Below are 19,916 nucleotides of genomic sequence, written 5' to 3' on the forward strand. Positions count from 1 at the left end.
AATTGAATAATTGTTGTGATTTATACGACGATATTGTCATCAATTACACTCAATGTATTGCGAAACATTAATTGGTTGATTTGGAGTCCGATTTTTGAAAAATAATTGAGTCATCAATTTATTTATTATTATTAATTTATTATAAAATTATTATTTGTACTCTTTTGTCGTCTCTTTCATAGCCGTTGCTGAACTTACATGAAAGTCTAAATAATAGACGAAGACTCTTTGTGAGTATCTCCACAAATTATTGGAACGTGTGCCCATAAAGCAGTTAATATTCGGTTGGCCCGCTGTACTATAAAGAACGTTTGAGTCTAGCGACTATTTCTATTTCTGCTAATTGCTGAAGGCGGCTGTGTCGGAATGTTTGCGATGAGAAATGACTGTCGGCTGACTGATTGCCATGGAGACCGCCACCACCGCTCACTTGATCTTGCTTGTTCTCCTGCTCACTCTATCGATCCATATAAAGGACAAGATGGCCGTGTTTGTATAGCGTTTATAAATTATTTATCGGAAAGAAATCTCAAGGAATTTTGATCGATTATGGCTTGAGTCTAACATAAATTTTAATATTTATGACGATAAAAAGCTTGCAAAGGTCAATTGAACTTTTAATAGATTGGCTTCGTGTCTCGTTAATATTTTCTTCATACTGTGTCAATACCACCATCTTCTTCTTCAAGAATTTTTGGTTTATATACATATCTAGCAAAGTATTCATGTCATATACAAAACTGCAATTTTGCTTCTTCAAACAATAAATCACTTTTATTTCTTAGACGTGGAGGCGTTTCTATTTAACAAATTAGTCAAAGAAGCCATATACCAACAATTACAGCATGGGTCAAAATTAGCAGCCAATTTCCAAGCGTCAATCAGTCATAACGTGGAAGTCGGCCCACGTGTTTGTATTAAATATATGTTTATTACTAAAACATGCAGCCGAGATTGATTATTAAAAAAAGAGCACCCCTCTCGGAAATAATATATCAAGCGCGATGCGGCCAAACGGTACATTTATTTAGACAAACGCGGCATTTATCAAGTGAGGTTTATTTCTAGAGCGCTAATCTGCGCTCTTTGCCTCACATAGTTGATTAATTTGGAGAGCAGTAGATGCAAGTCGAGTGTGCTTAAAATGGATAAGTTTAAATTCTAAACAAACATGATTTAACACACAAACACTCGTTTATTACATACGTCGGGTGGCGCCAACATTCCAATTGATAACTGACAACACTGTGTAAGAATTATAAATAAGATAGTAATTTATAAAAATTTATTGAGTATTCAAATTAGAATTAGTAATAGAAACTCAAAAAATATAAGGAATCCGTATATTTATTTATTAAAATCCAGATTTTTCAAGTAGTACCTAGAATTTATAAGAATATTATAAATAAAACTTTTTCATTTCAAAATTTGTCATATATTATGGTGGAATATATAATTTTAATCAACATATCAATATGTCAAAGTTTTATTCTAAACCTTAGAATCTATTTAAAAATTAATAATTACATCAATAACCCCATATAAAGAATTTAAATTAGTAATATTTTTATATTATATTTATTTACTGAAAATTTTGGGAATCCATATATGTATTTATTAAGTACCACATATTTGATGTAGTACTTAGATTCTATAAGACAATTATAAATAAAACTCTTTCATTTCAAGAAATGTATATTATAGTTTTGCTTTTAAACTTTACATACGTCAAAATCTATTATTTAAAAGTATTCATTGATATGAAAATACAATTATTATAGTAGAATGTATATATATAATCAATATATCAATATGTAAGTGTGTTATTCTAAACCTTAGAGTCTATTTAAAAAAATAATTACCTTAATAAACTCATATAAAATACATATGTTAAGTTATTAATATTTTAATATTATATAAATAACAAATCAATTTTCAAATTATAAATAGTTATAGTAGCTTCTAAAAATTTAATTTATTATTTACTTATTACAGGAGTCCATATATTCTATAAGAAAATTATAAATAAAACTCTTCAGTTCAAGATATGTATGTTATATTATAGTTTAGCTTTTAAACTTTACATTTGTGGAAATCTATGAATTCCCAAACATATAAAATCATATAAAAGTAGGCATTGATATGAAATTATAATTAGTATAGTAGAACGTATAATTTTAATCAACATATCAATATGTAAATGTATTATTCTAAACCTTAGAGTCTATTTAAAAAAATAATTACTAAATAATCCCATATAAAGAATATAAATTACTAATATTTCAATTTTCAAATTGTAATGTGTAATTTTAATCAATATTATTTATTTACTACAAATTTCAAGAATCCATATATGTATTTATTAAATCCCAGATATTTTATGTAGTACTATATTCCATAAGAAAATTATAAATAAAACTAATTGATTTCAAGGTATTTTATATTATAGTTTAGCCTATAAACTTTACATATGTCGAAATCTATGAATTTTCGAAGATATAAAATCATATAAAAATATGCACTGATATGAAATTTACAGCACATACATACACAAGTTTCATCCTTTTTAAAAACTTATAGTCACACTTGTGGGCAGTTCAAATATTTATTAATAATTTTAATTACTGATTTAAACATTAGGAGTCAAAGAGGAGATATTTTTTAACACATTTATACAATAATTATTAATTTCAACACTAGTTTAATTCTTATAGACAAAGTTAAATCAATTTTAGTCACAATTAAACAATGATTTTTAGTCTCAAACACTTGCTTAATCCCTATAGTTATATGGGAACGAGTTTTAGAAATTACATACTAGTATTAGTAGTTTCATAAGTTCATAACACACACATGCACAACTTTCCACATCCTTTTTAAAAAACTTGTAGTCAAAAGTGGGCAGTTCAAATATTTATTAATAATTTTAAGCACTAGTTTAAACATTAGGAGTCAAAGAGGAGATAATTTTTAACACATTTATACAATAATTATTAATTTCAACACTAGTTTAATTCTTATAGACAAAGTTAAAATAATTCTAGTCATTATTAAACAATAATTTTTAGTCTCAAATACTTATTTAATTCTAATAGTTAGATAGTTAGATAGAAGAGTTTTAGACATTACATATTAACATTAGTAGTTTCATAAGTTCATAACACATATATGCCCAAGTTTCAACATCATTTTTAAAAACTTGCAGTTAAATGTGACAGTTTAAATATTTATTAATAATTCTAAGCACTAGTATAAACATCAGGAGTCAAAGAGGAGATAATTTTTATCACATTTATACAATAATTATTAATTTCAATACTAGTTTAATTCTCATGGACAAAGTTAAAACAATTTTAGACACAATTAAACAATGATTTTTAGTCTCAAACACTTGCTTAATCCCTATAGTTAGATGTGAAAGAGTTTTACACATTACATATTAGCATTAGTAGTTTCATAAGTTCATAACACACAATTTTCAAAGATATAAAAGCATATAAAAATATGCACTGATATGAAATTATAATTATTACAGTAGAATTTATAATTTTAATCAATACATCAATATGTAAATGTATTATTGTATACCTTAAAGTCTACTTATAATTACCAAATATCCTCATATAAAGAATATAAGCTAGTAATATAACAATTCAATTTTCAAATTATAAATAGTTGTAGTGGCTTCTAAAAATTAATTCTATTGTTATTTATTTACTACAAATATGAGGAATCCATATATAAATATTTATTAAATCCCAGAAATTTTATGTAGTTACTTTCTATACATTCTATAAGAAAATTATAAATAAAACTCATTCATTTCAAGGTATGTTTATATTCACTGATATTTAATTATAATTATTAATCAATCAATTTCTAAAAGGTATCACCCATAAAGCGAAAAAGTTCAAAAAACAATCTATTTAAAAATTAAAAGTTTAAAAAAAAATATTAAAACTCAAAAAGATCTAGAAATATTAGGTAAAAATATTTATTTAATATGATGTTTATTCGTGTTCTGTAAAAAAAGCATATATAAATTGAAATTATAATGATTACTCACTAATATATCAATTTTTAACTGTGTTATCTGATATAAACATATAAATAGTTCTATTTAATTTTAATTAATCGGTATTAAGTAGAAAAAATGGTTTTCCCTTACAAGATGGTACTTCCAACCGATAATGTGTTCCGAGCCAGGAAAGCAGGAAACGTATTCGTATCCAAATCAATACACCCGAAAAACATTTTCGCACAGCACACGCCTTTTTAAACCCAGCCAGCCACCCACGACCGAAAATAAAATAAATCAGCATGACTGAAACGTGGCGCCCCTGCCACAGTTCCCCCTTGTCAGAGAGATGCGACGGCTCCAATTACTCCGGGAGTCGTCTTTAAATTTTCTACCCTCAAAGTTCCCAAGGGGTTTTCGGGCATATTGCCTTTCGTTCCTGCCGCTACTGCCGCCGCTATTGAACGCCACGGAACCCCCTTTTCACTCGACGCCATTTTCTTTGTATGCTCGTCAGATAAAAACGCCACGATGCTTACTGCTGGCGATGTTCTCAACAAAAACATTCCTTTTATCGAATTACCCGCGATTTCCGAGGAAGTTTTTCGGCTGGTTTATACAAAACATAATTTGGTCTTGAGCAAATATTTTCATTTGACGAAATTTCCTACCTTGTTCTTTATGTCCAAAACGTGTATTCATGTTTAGTACCACTATATTTTCAATGGTTCTTCGTGTAAAAAGTAAAATTCACAAAGAAGTAGTAGTTGTGAAAGTAGAATTTTGTCCTTTTACTAATCCGAATATTTCATCAAGGCGGCAACAAACGTTACGTGTAGTTACTATATCATTTTAATTTTTGTTAAAACCATTTTTATCTCGAGTCGCAGGGCTTTGGAACGGGTTTATTCATTAAATTACGTGAATCGAAGTTTTCAGGATCTCTAATTATACTTACAGTTACCTAAGGAATGCTGTTTCATGGTAACAATGGTTATTAATTTTTAATAAAATTATAATATAGGTTTCTTGCTAGATCCACTGCGATAATACCGGCTTAATAATGCCTTCTGTACAGCAATTTCTTTGCATTAAGGAAATAAACAGGTAATTTGATGAAAATTACGTTTCATAAGCCGAAGTTTACTACTGACATAAATTTGGCGATTGAAAGCCTGATAAGCTTTAGTTGTGAGTATTTTTATTCATGGGGGTCTCAAAAATTATTATCCATCCAATGTGCTGTACAAAAGTTATGTTTTAAGATGAAAAGAGGTTCCAGTACATATTGAGGGTTAAAGGTATGGAGCCTTTTTGCTTTGGAGTAAAAGGAACAGGTTTTCTTTTATAATATCTACATATGCATGAAAGCAATATCAATGCGAGACAATGGCCGGTCCTGGGATGGCAGTAAAATATTTACAGTGATTCAGTGGAAGCTAAAAAAGGAATGGTGGGTCCCACGATAGAGATTTTGCAAATTCATAGAGAAAAGACAAAGGAGCGACGATCGACCGGCGTTGGTCGGCATAAAGCCGGTAGCCGGTGGAGTTTTTTGCTCGTCGGCCATACTGAAAGCGCTAGCGTTAACAAATGATAATGGGTAGTTTGGAATTCCTCCACGACGTTGTAAGCGACCATCGCGCCGATGATGGTCCGGTTCTTGTAATACTATTATCGCCACATTGAGTTTATTGTTATTAATAGTAGTGGCCTTATTAGGAGTTAAACAGCCGCTTTCATAGACGTTTTAGTCACCTGATTAGTACCGTCAGAAACGATGTGCTCATGTAACTTGCATTAACCGCTGCTTTTGCCATTCCCTGAATAATAAAATTTAACAATTCTGTTTTATGGGCGCCGTTTCTGACGTTTAATGTAATACCTCTACCTTCGGTGCACTTGTTCGACACACACTTTGATGTTTTCTCTATGCGAATTGATTTGCCATTCGTTCCTTACAAACTATTACTTGCTATTGTATTTCAATGATCTCTCTTTCGTTTAATCTTCGCTCGGGATTCCTTTGGCGGCCGCCAGTAATAGGCACTTTATGATAATTCTAATTTACTCCAAATATTTACATATATAACTGGTACCAATGGTTGTCTCGTTTGTTTCAGGTGTGGTTCCAAAACGCCAGGGCGAAATGGCGACGGATGATGCTGAAACAGGAAGGTAAATCGGGCGACAAGTGTTCGGGTTCGGAGAGTATGAGCGACATGGACATGTACCCCCATGGTCCGGGTTCGATGGGTAGTAGCATCTCGATGGCGCCCCACAGTCCGTTCAACATGCATCCCGGCAGCCCGTCGTCGCTAGACTGTTCATGAAAAAATCAACTTTCATTGGGATTTGGTGACCGAAACGACGTTGGGTTGTGTACGTGAAATAAATCAAAGAGATGTAAACTGAAATGTTCGGAACAGGAATTGCTGGAAATTATCTTTGAGACTGAGGTTTAAGGGAACATTTATTTAACTTTTAATTATTTATTATTATTAGTCGGCACAAAAATTATTATATATAGCATTTCAAAATGTCACATTTTAAATTATTTATTTTTTAAAAATTAATCTATTTTTAAAATCATTAATAAATTCCTGCCAACATTTCAGTTTATTATTAAATTCGTTAAAAATCACGTGAAGTAAACAAGTATTTATTTCTGGTGACTACGATTGTGATGAAATTGATTTGCTACATAATGTTATGTTTTACTTTAATGATACTATTGTAATTTGTATATTTAGGAAGTGGTTTGTACTTATTGAATAGAATAATTATGTTTAATTCGTCGAGGACATACTACACAATTTTGTTGTATTACGAACTCAATTCTAGTCTCTGGGTTAAATTAATATAATTACAGAAGATTAAAATTTCAATAGAATGTTTATGTATTTCTCTGTATAACATACTCGAAGTTGTGTAGGTTGCCCAAGTGGGACACATTTCCTATAAAATAGTGCAAAAATAGCAAGTACCTTAATAATTGTCCCAGTGTGAAAAATGATGAGCACTTTATTAAAGTAATAATTCTGTAACAGACGTCTGACTGTGACAGTGATTAATAATTTTTAACTTATTAAATTGTTCCTACAAATAATATAAGTATAAGAGCACTGTATATAATATAAAGTATTTATATAAATCTTTCGTTTTCTATTCAATAGTCTTCCTGTATAAAATACAAAGAGAGTAATCACTAGCGTTTGAAAATAAAATTTTTATAAAATTTTACACTGAATCTCAGTCATAGTCTTCCTCCTGTTTGCCAAACAATTTCATTTTAAATTTGTTTAATGGAGGACATTTTTACTTTTTCATACACAAATGTAATTTATAGTTTTCCATATTGGATAAACACTATTGAGTAAATATGTCTTCTGTACTTTCTAATAAACACCTCGTGTTTAAATTTGCAAGGAAATACACAATTTTTAAATTATTAAAAACTCATTTCTTTGCAAATGTGTAAGAAAGGAAGTCTAGTGTAAATGGCTTTGATGTATGATAGTGTATGTTAGCGCTACCTCAAAATTTATTGTAAATAAAGGTGGTAGCATATTCCTATTAATAAATAACTGATCAATTCATAAATGTGTATTATTTTTTTATTTATTTTTATTTATTAATTGAAATTTATTTTCCAAGTAATGGTAAGTAGTTAAAATATTACTAAATCTTAACTTGTTGAATAAATTAAAGATTTTTAGGTAAGTAAATTAATTGTTAAGTATATTATTAAATAAAAACGACAGAGATAATTAACAATTCATAAAGTTTTCACTCAAATTATCGAATAAAATCAGGCATTGTTTGTCAACAGTGTTATTTATACCCATAAATTTTACTTCTATATTAAAACATCAAAGGCAAGTACCTAAACCTTTTATCTAGGGAACATTATTTTAACATTAGATTTCTGTTAGGAGTCAATAATGTGCCGTGTCGCATCGGGGGACCGAAAGACAGAACTAGATCAACCATGAAACCTACCTAGTCCATAAAAAGTGTCAGGTAAATCAGACTTTACATGATCTTAGTCTAGACAGTGACATTTCTATTTTAGATGAGGCCATGATACTAAAGAACAACACCATAATTTAATGAGGAATTTGCAAAATACAAGTTCCGTGACATCCTGATTTTAAAGTCTTTTCAAAATGTCGTAATTGTCACAATAAAAGTTAGACGAGTTACTATAAATTTAAGTGGTTTTTGAATTCAATAATAAACTCATAATAATTTAAATAATACAATAGATCCTTCTACGACAACTTAATTTAATGTTAATTAAAAAAAAAATAATCAAAAATAAATTATATATAGAAAACTGAACCTGAGAAATCCAAATATGTATACCTAAAACTGATACTTCATAAATGTAGAGTCAACGTCAGTGGGACCACTAATATCAAACCCAAAATCTTTCCAGTACGAAAAGTTTCGAAAACACTTGAAAACTTGTTCATCACGTTATATTGCAAAAAGTGTCAAGAGTCACTTTAAACATGGTTTTGTCTAGACAGTGTTATTTTTACTCGACATCTTTGTTTTATTCTAGATGTTAAGGATAGATAAGATCCGGAGATAACGCGAATCAACTTGTGTTAAAAATACTTACCTACATCACGAAGACAGTTTATTCCTTCCTTATTTTAGTGTGGTTTATTATTTCTTGGAAATCTAAATAACCTTCAAGACACACTTTATTATTACAAGGATGCAGTAAAATGTCTTTTAAATTATGAACAAAAAATTTACACTCACATAGTGGTACTGTACCCATTTAACTGACAGTGCTAAATGTCCTTAAATCCGTTTCGAATCTTATCTCTTAAAGTCATTATATTCACACTTGTCTTACAATTAGATATTTTAAATAGATTATTTTCTCCGTATCTAAATCTGTTTTGAATTAATTTAGTATTTATAACAGTAAAATTAGCATAGACGACTTAATTTATTACGGGAAAAATTAATGAACAACAATGCTTTATAATTAAGAAGTAAATTGGTTTCTCAAAGCCTATCTTCATTCTTCTATTATTTCATCGCGCTCAGTCGGCAGCTGCCACATATTCGGGTGTAACGAAAACAATTAATTTATAGAATTAAACCGTAACCCTCCACAACAAACCGTGAACATCCTTTCATTGCCGAAAATTTATTAGCACTTAAGGCTAAAAAATGTCGTCAATTGCGTTAATCAACCCGTTCAATGAATCAATTTGGCTGTTATGGAGATGTTATCTGCTTTGCACCCTCTTGTCATATCGATTCTCCACACCACTAACGATCTGGCGGTCGTGAGTATTGTGGAACCTCCATTACGCCTTGCTAACATATGCCATTTTAGGGGGCCAAGTGTCTAATTATTTGCCTTTGTGCCCGTGTTAAATGTGCTTTTTTAACATCCCTTTCGTTTTCGTGTCAATTTATACGTTTGTCGAACTACTGGTATCCAATAAATACGATTTGATACAGTGCCTAGATAATCATTGAATTTTTATTTCAAATATATTTTTAATATTATTTTAAATGAACTAAACTAATACCTAATAAATTAGATAATTAAATGTCTATAAATTAGGACTTCTGTGACAACTAATTAGAAAACTTTGTAACATTATTGATTTACTTTCAATGAAATGCAACAAAAATAATTAGAAAAGAACGTGCTTCTGAAATTTCCATTCAAATTCCTAAATCAACTAATATTACAACATAGTGAATAAGTAAAAGCTTCTGAAATTCAGATGACACAGAAGAAAAATGAGCCGCACATAAATATAAATGAAGCATATACATAATGGCCACTTAAAGTTTGGTTTTGTTAATAATGAAATAAGCCAGACCGATTATCAAGCTATACGCATTCAATCGACATTTTTCACGTATAATGCATGTTTTATTTTACTTTAAATTAATCTTTATTAATTTGGTATCGGTTAACGTGGGCTTTAATAAAAATGCCGACGATGTAGTTTGTAAATATTCTTTGCGGTGAACATCGATCCAATTCAATTAAAATTCGAAGGAATTAAAGAGCACGTAACTGGTTTAATTACATGTAATTTGTTATCGTTGCAAATTAGACCATTCGGACCGGTCCTAGCGGAGAACAAAAGTAAGGTGGCAAATTTTTCTTTTGATATGGGACTTTTTCGGAGACGGCAACTTTCCTTATATGTCCGCGATACATCGTTTTGTTAATATGAAATGAACAATGGTCGTACGCTTGACAATGCTGGCGTATCCGGTTTTCGATTCTTACTTATTTATTGGTTCGCTTTCAGAAGAAATAAGAATTTATCAATAGTGAATGTAAGCGAACCGAATAATGGTTTATTCATCGATCTTTGATAGAATACCAACGAGGCTTTGCAGCTACCGAAGCCCTAAATATGTCCATTCTTCATTTTATGAATTCTGTCAATTTGTTTTTGGTAATAGCTTTATAGAAACGTTGCGGCCATGATATTTTCATTGTAATTCAATAGTTTTGCACTTGGAATTTCGCTCGTATCAATTAACTTTTTATCTCTGTGTCGTATTATAAAATATGAGGCACAATTAAGACTTTAAGATACTTATTTATATCCAACTACTACATTAATACAAAGTAATACTTATACATCTATAGTATGGTCCATTTGAAAACAGGACACTCCCATAAAATTTGTATTTTTTGTACGATTTACGATATGATGAAAATACGGACTCATAGAAAAAATATCACGTTTTTTAAACAAAAACCAAAAGCTTCTGGTTAATTTTTTATATAGGAAAATTGAACAAATTATCCAACACAAATGCTTATAGGAAATTTGCATAAACTATTGGATTAAGTAGCCCCTATTTAGATATATTCCAAATTATGTACATTCATAATTCTGTAGAAAAAATAAAAATCATATAAATTTATTTTTATTTTCATAATACACTATGCAATAATCAGTCCAAAATAGCTCTAATTATATTACTTTTCAACAACATTGGAATATTATACAAATAATACTACTTATACTAAAACTCTGTACTATTTTTGACAGTACACTTGATTAAAAAAATAAATTATTTATTAATAAGATGAATATTATTTTTTACTTTTCCATAGAATTATGAATATACATATTTTTTTAATGAAATGTGGTATATTCCCACTTCAGGAACTACTTAATCCAATGGTACAGTTAGTTTTGCTAAAAAAAATTTGTAATTGTACCAATCCACCGTTCAATTCAATGCATTTGTCTTATCTTTTTTGTTAAGTATGTGGTTATCTTTCCCAATGACTCTGGGGGTAATTTCAGTAAATTATTGAATTAATTCTACAATGAATTTGAAAAAGATAATTGAATGGTGAACTGCTCATAGCATATTATTAATAAAAATATACTATTATCAGAATAATATTCCAATTTTGTTAGAAAATAAAATAAGTTAAGCTATTTTTGACAGTGCATTTAATTAAAAAAATAAATTATTTATTAATATTAAGATGAATATGATTTTTAACTTTTCCATGGAATTATGAATATACATATTTTTTTTATAAAATTTGGTATATTCCCAACTTCAGGGACTACTTAATCCAATGGTACAGTTAGTTTTATTACAAAAAAATTGTAATGGTACCATGGTATCATTAGAATTTACTTTTATTTTCATGAAAAACTATGCAATAATCTGTCCAATCTCTAAATATCTTATTTTTCTACAACATTGGAAGATTATACTAATAATATTACACTTATACTAAAATTCCTAATACCCAAATTTTATTTGTTCACCAATCCACCATTCAATTCAATGTATTTATCATATCTTTTTTATAAGTATGTGGTTACCTTCTCCAATGACTCTGGGGTAATTTGAATAAATAATTCATTAATCCAAAATGAATTTGAAAAAGATAATTGAATGGGGGATTGATCAAAGCAAATAAAAATTGAATATTATAAGTAAAAATACACTATTATCATAATAATAATAATGATATTCCAATTTTGTTAAAAAATAAAATAAGTTAAACTATTTTTACAGTACACTTGATTAAAAAAATTATTAATTAAATTATTTATTAATAAGATGAATATGATTTTTAATTTTTCCATAGAATTATGAATATACATATTTTTAATAAAATTTGGTATATTCCCACTTCAGGGACTACTTCAATGGTACAGTTAGTTTTGTTATAAAAAATTTGTAATGATACCATGGTATCATTAGAATTTACTTTTATTTTCATGAAATACTATGCAATAATCTGTCCAAAATAATTATCTTATTTTTCAAAAACATTGGACTATTATAGTAATAATATTACACTTATACTAAAACTCCTAATACTCAAATTTTATTTGTTCACCAATTCATTGTATTTATCATATATTTTTTGGTAGTATATGGTTAACTTCCCCAATGATTCTCCAGTAATTTCAGTAAATAATTCAATAATTCTACAATGAATTTGAAAAAGATAATTGAATGGTGAATTGATCAAAACATATAAAAATTGAATATTATAAATAAAAATATACTGTTATTAGAATAATTTTGTTAAAAAATAAAATAGGTTAAGCTATTTTTACAGTACACTTGATTAAAAAAAATAAATTATTTATTATTAAGATGAATATGATTTTTAAACTTTACATAGAATTATGAATATACATATTTTTTTATAAAATTTTATTTGTTCACTAATCCATCGTTGAATTCAATGTATTTATCATATCTTTTTCTGTGTGTGGTTACCTTCCCAAATGGTTCTGGGGTAATTTCAGTAAATAATTCATTAATTCTACAATGAATTTGAAAAAGATAATTGAATGGTGGATTGATCAAAGTAAATAAAAATTGAATATTACAAGTATAAATATACTATTATCAGAATAATATTCCATTTTCGTTAAAAAATAAAATAAGTTTTGTCACTACACTTGATTAAAAAAATCAAATATTTATTAATAAGATGAATATGATTTTTTCCATAGAATTATGAATATGTTCAACATAGCAGACAAATTAAACAAAGATATGAAATTAGAGAAAACCCGACATTTAAACAAATAGAACAAATACATAATAAATATAAATTTTCATGCCATAATTTTATTACTCTTCTCGACATCTTATTAGTTGAACAGTTGAAACCAAAGAGGTCGAATCGTACTAGTTGAGGGTCGTACTACCCATTTCTGTTACAAACTTGAATAAAAGGGTGAAATAATAACACCAAAAAAGAGTAACATTACATTAATTAACATGAATCCCTAAACAATATACAATAAAAAACAAATTTTATTATAATAACACATATTTAAATATATATAAATAACAACAATATTCATAGTTTTTTAATCCAGTAATTAATTGCGTAATTATCGCGTATTGGTCGAATCGCTTTCAAATAGGCCACACTGTATATTAAATTCTTCTTATTCATCAAACATTAAGTAATAATAATCTGTGGAAACCATAATTGTTAAATTAGTATGTTGTCATAACTTCATAATTTGAGTTAAGGACCCAACAAGTAGATAAAACTTCTGCAAGCGAATTTCCCTTTCATCTGGTAATTGACCACTTGAACTATGGAAAGCCGGTTGGTCATTGAATTAGACACAAGGGAAGTTAACAATATCTTGTCACGGTTGATCATCTGACAAGCGAGCACGGCCCTTCTTGGGTCCGCAACACTGAGGGGTTGACAGAGGATTACAGGGGGTTGTATTGAGGTAAGCCCGATTAAGCCAACTGGGACCAAGCATATGCTGCTTGTTAGGGTTAAGTCAAGGATACTTCTATCTGTTACAAGTATCTTTGTATAATAGTCGCTAAGAGATCATATTCCCGATAATATGACAAACTGCATTGCTGTTGTATTTAACAAGTTATTACTAAATGTTGTAGATGGTTCTTGAGTTTCTATCAGGTCCGAGTATCAAATTGATTACTTTTTTCATTATTTAAATTTAATTGACATGTGTCGCTGCATTGTGTTGGAACAACACAACGGTCATTTAATAAAGCATGTGATACTACGAGACAGTTATTACAGATTTAAACATAGCAGAACTGATATTTAACATTGTTACAGTATATGGTTAAATATAATTTACGAACGCACATCTTATAATTTTAAATATGTTTTCATAATAACATAAAAAATCATTTTCTAATTAAAAAGCACGTAATAATGGATAGATTATTTTTTAAATAGTAATCTAACTACAGATCTTGCATAAAAACCAAATTAAGCTCATATATTAATCATTCTTAAAGAGCGCATAAATAAAATGGCATTAAGTTGTAAATATATTGGAATTAACAGACATTAATTCTAAAAAATGGCTTACACTTCCTTTATCTGTGAATTTATAGGTCTAATATAGAGCAAATTCAAAGCAAGAGTAATTTTTAATAGCTACAACAATATATGTATGTATGACTGCGCTTGTTATCTATAAAAATGCTTTGTTGATTACCGCAATTTATAATTTGTTGGAATAATTAGAATATTTTAAATTAAATGCAATACAACAACAGTTGATAAAGTATGAGCAGTATAAGTTTCCATTTAAAATTAATACTGTATTATAATATTATACTTTATAATTTATTGCTCATAAAAAATTTCATTAATTAGTTATCTTACCTTCGTCTCTTTGATTCTTAACATTTTTTGTTTAATTAACTCATAATAAGAAAAAAAAACAATTTTAATTTTTTAATTAATAAATTATTAACTTTTTTAACCAAATATAGTATGGCCGATTTGAAAACGAGAAACACCTCTAAAATCTATATTTTGCGTCTGATTATTATGTACTTTTAGACAAAACTAAAACCTACATTGTAATTTTTTATGAAAGAACATTGAAGAAATTATACTGACAAGCTTTTTTACAGAAAATCCAATAACACCACTGGATTAAGCAAATCTTGAAATGTATACCATATGCTCCAAATTTCATAAAAAAATATTTATATTTATAATTCCGTGGAAGAATTAAAAATAAAATATTCTTCATAACATTTCTGAAGAGGTTTGTAAAATTGGACAAAAAATACAAATTTTATGAGGATGTACCACTTTCAAAGGGTCCACATTGTATAATAATAAAAGTCTTATCTAATTTAATCCACGATGTAATAATTATGATAAAAATAAATAATTTAATTAAGTAATATGAATATCATAAATTTAATAAAACTACGTGTTTACACAACAAAGAACTGAAAGTATATAAATATATTTATTTTAATAGAAGTTACAAATTATTTTTGATAAAAACATTATAAAACAACACCAATGGATTAAGCACCCTCTGAAATATCTACCATATATACCAAATTTCATAAAAATTTATGTATATTCATAATTCTGCGCAAAAAATTAAAAATCAAATATTCTTCATAAGATTTCTGAAGAGATTTGTTAAAATTAGGCAAAAAATACAAATTTTATGAGGATGTACCACTTTCAAAGTGTCCACATTGTATAATAATAATAGTCTTATCTAATTTAGCCCACGATGTAATAATTATGATAAAAATAAATAATTTAATTAAGTAATATGAATATTATACATTTAATAAAACAACGTGTTTACACAACAAAGAACTGAAAGTATATAAATATATTTATTTTAATAGAAGTTACAAATTATTTTTGATAAAAACAATATAAAACAACACCAATGGATTAAGCACCCTCTGAAATATCTACCATATATACCAAATTTCATAAAAATTTATGTATATTCATAATTCTGTGGAAGAATTAAAAACCAAATATTCTTCATAAGATTTCTGAAGAGATTTGTTAAAATTAGGCAAAAAATACAAATTTTATGAGGATGTACCACTTTCAAAGGGTCCACATTGTATAATAATAATAGTCTTATCTAATTTAACCCACAATGTAATAATTATGATAAAAATAAATAATTTAATTAAGTAATATGAATATTATAAATTTAATAAAACAACGTGTTTACACAACAAAGAACTGAAAGTATATAAATATATTTACTTTAATAGAAGTTACAAATTATTTTTGACAAAAACAATATAAAACAACACCAATGGATTAAGCATCCTCTGAAATATGTACCATATATACCAAATTTCATAAAAATTTATGTATAATCATAATTCTGTGGAAGAATTAAAAACCAAATATTCTTCATAAGATTTCTGAAGAGATTTGTTAAAATTAGGCAAAAAATACAAATTTTATGAGGATGTACCACTTTCAAAGGGTCCACATTGTATAATAATAATAGTCTTATCTAATTTAAACCACGATGTAATAATTATGATAAAAATAAATAATTTAATTAAGTAATATGAATATTATAAATTTAATAAAACAACGTGTTTACACAACAAAGAACTGAAAGTATATAAATATATTTATTTTAATAGAAGTTACAAATTATATTTGATAAAAACAATATAAAACAACACCACTGAATTAAGCACTCTCTGAAATATGTACCATATATACCAAATTTGATAAAAAAATATTTATATTTATAATTATGTGGAAAAATTAAAAATTAAATATTCTTCATAAGATTTCTGAAGAAATTGAACAAAAATACAAATTATATGAGAATGTACTACTTTCACATTGTATATTAATATTAGTCTAACCTAATTTAACCCTCGATGTAATAATTATGACAAAAATAAATAATTTAATTATTTATTTAATAAAACAACGTGTTTACACAACTAAGAACTGAAACTATATAAATATTTAAAATTAATTATAAATATTTAATCTAATAGAAATTTCAAATTATTTTTGATAAAATTACTATATTTATTGGTACGTCCTTCATCCTTTTACATTTTTATGTAAATGGCCCTTTAATATTTTTAAATAAGTTAATTTTAATATTTTTAAATAATATACAAAAAGCAAATTAAGATAGAAAAATCTCTAAGTATGCTTAATCTGTGAGGCTATGAATTTACTTAAAAATTTCATAAAAATCTTTATAAAAAGAAGTCAGTTCACAAGAATTTATTGAAGTGTATATATCGATATTATGTGTTTTGCAAGACCAGTTTTAATTAAAAATATATACAATATGCATATTCTTATCTGCTTCATACCTGCACAAATGTAGAACAGACATGGATACATCGATATATCGATGGGATGGACCACCTGCAGATGACTACCATTATATCTCAGCATGTGCATGTCCTCATGCCCCATGCATGTCGCGTTGTGGTCCACGGATTGCTGCGAAATCACAATTCCACAAGTTCCTTTTTTTTTAAACGACATACAATTACTGGCAAGTGTAAAGGGCATTAATTTTGTTTGTTATGGATGCCATAATGCAACTTGAATATTATAATTTACTCGAAGATTTATTAATTTAAAATCGAAAAATATTTAAATAAACGTATAAATATATAGGAGGACGTGGAACAGCTAATGGTTTATTTTACGATGGACGGTTGCGGCGTGTAAAATTAAATACGCTGCCCGCTTAAAATAAACAAACTGCTCTTTTATATTTCGAGCATAAATTTGCCGTACATGCAGAAGTTAACCTGTCATCCATTGTAGATTGCTAGGTAGGTAATTCTAAAATAAACAGGATTAACTTATTCACTCACACCGAACATCCCTCTGTTTATTTAGCAGATTTATTTTACACTCCATTCTTCTCGAACACTTGTATGTTTTATTTATGCAAAGGATTTCTATTAGTAACGATTTTTGACGGATGTATTCCGGATTCTTTTGACGTTCATTTAAATGGCTCAAGTGACCTTCTGTTAATCTGTTATTTTTACAGTTTATTTCACTACTACAGTACTCGAAAAACAATTAGGAAAGTGAGTTTTAAGAGGAATAGTGTCAAAGCTAAGTCCTAATATGAATTTTAAAGGATTTAATCTTTTCAAGTTTAGTTCAGTTGATTGATTGAAGTTCGTAATGATGTTTTACGTTTCAAATTTTATACCCAATGGTCTTTGACTCACCTAATAATTCTCTTCGAGTAATTAATTACCAACATCATCTTAACTTAGCCACGGGTCAGTGACGTCATCAATCATCGAATCTCAGAAAGCATATGTAGAAACATGTGCTTAACATGTGGAAGTTTTTGTAATATGCATTTCCCATGGTTTGTTTATGGTTATCAAGAGACGACAAAAATTTGTTTTTTTGATTTTAAGAAATTCAATAATTAATCAAATTACATAAAAGATTCTTTTGAAATTAACTCTAAGAAATAAAAGTTAACACAACTTAAATATTTTTTTTATGTAGTCTTTGAATTTTACACACAGTGCAAATTAAATTAATTATTCATTTCATACTGTGAAGATAATAATTTCTTCGTTCATCGTTGGTACATACACGTATATTGTTACAACATATAGTAAAAAGCCACAGTACATTCTTTTAATTAATCCAATTTAAAAATCAATTTAATGTCAAACAGAAGCTTATTCGACGCAAATAAAACAAAACTGCAGAATTTAATTGGAACTAAAAAACGTATCACCTTTATGAGATCATAAAATTGTGGTTAATGCGAACCATATTGTCTAGCTGTTTAGAATAACGACTCATTTACTTTTATAATGTCTTTCATCTGATATTCATTTCAAACCCGAGACATTGTGTGTTTTTTATAAAACACGTAAAAGTTAGAGAACTACAAAGCAGAATTGGTGTATAATCGTAAATGTTTTTACAAGTCTAAAATACAGTAATGTATATACTGGACCACCTATAATCCAATGACATAATAATTAGATGCGTTATTAATAGATGCTTATAAATAGATAATTCAGGCAATTTAATCTTGCCTATTACTGAATCGGATAAGTCAGTTTGTGAAGTTATTGTTAATTTATTTTACAGTTGTGTACAACGGGTCTGTGAGTAAGCTGTTTAATGTATAAAATGCGTTTGTTGATTAAAGTGTCAAGCATTCCATCTGTCGATTTTCTCATCCAAAGTATTGAATCGGAATTTTTCATAGATACTACCATTCTTCCATCCGGCGGGTTTTGCTAGTTAATAAGACTTATTGTTCCTTATAATAAGATTATTTTCAATTACCATTTGTAGGTTAACAGAAGTAGGTAAGCTGAAATTTTCCACATTAATATTACCAACATAATTATGAATTAATTCCATAAATATAAATAATATTTTAAGGGAATAGTTTTTAGCTTTGAAGAGTGAAAAATCAACATGTCAATTAATAAGATTTACATGGTAAATTACCAGTACAAACCCCATCTAATCTTTCAAACACACGCCAGGAATTCGCATGGTAAATTCATGCGAGACATATGAAATGTGTCGTGTCAGTGGCGTTTACCGAGGGTGAATTTGAGCTAATAATGGGGACTATATGAGCGTAATTTCACAGTCTCTTGATTTATTACTTATCCGGTTCGGATTACCCCAAATTACAATGGCTTTATTAACTTGACGAGTCGGGTTTCTTGAATCATTTCGAACGGGCATTTTGAGTTAATTGTTTAAACACCCTATAAATTGACAATAATTAAGAATCGTAAATTACGAAATATATTTTATTTGGGGCCGATCACGTTTTGTGTGTAACTGTTGAGTTTTATTTCAAACCGCGAAGATTAATGGCATTTTTCCCAAAGTGATTACTAAATAACTCACGGCAAACGTAACAAAGGATTGTACGTTTACTTCGTTACGTAAGTATTGTGTCGGATCATGATTATCGTGATATTTGTGTACATTATCCTCACAAGGGCAAATAGGCGTGGGTCAAACGGCTTTTGGTTTGGAATATGAATCGTGCGCGAACACCGAGATAAATCTCAATCAGACATAATTAATTTCTCA

General features: G+C 28.0%; 1 protein-coding gene across 5 annotated transcripts in view; it reads left to right on the forward strand.

Annotated features, from left to right (window-relative positions):
- The window catches only part of LOC109603894 (protein apterous), a 128,090-nt gene extending 120,475 nt beyond the window's left edge, over positions 1 to 7,615 (forward strand). For all 5 annotated transcript variants that reach the window (XM_049963502.1, XM_049963503.1, XM_049963504.1 and 2 more), the window contains one exon: positions 6,142 to 7,615. In XM_049963502.1, coding sequence (XP_049819459.1) covers positions 6,142 to 6,351 — 210 coding nt within the window. In that variant the 3' untranslated portion in view covers positions 6,352 to 7,615. The remainder of the gene's footprint in view (positions 1 to 6,141) is intronic.
- Positions 7,616 to 19,916: the final 12,301 nt, after the last annotated feature.

The sequence above is a fragment of the Aethina tumida genome, chromosome 2, assembly GCF_024364675.1.
Source record: "Aethina tumida isolate Nest 87 chromosome 2, icAetTumi1.1, whole genome shotgun sequence".
Taxonomy (NCBI): domain Eukaryota; kingdom Metazoa; phylum Arthropoda; class Insecta; order Coleoptera; family Nitidulidae; genus Aethina; species Aethina tumida.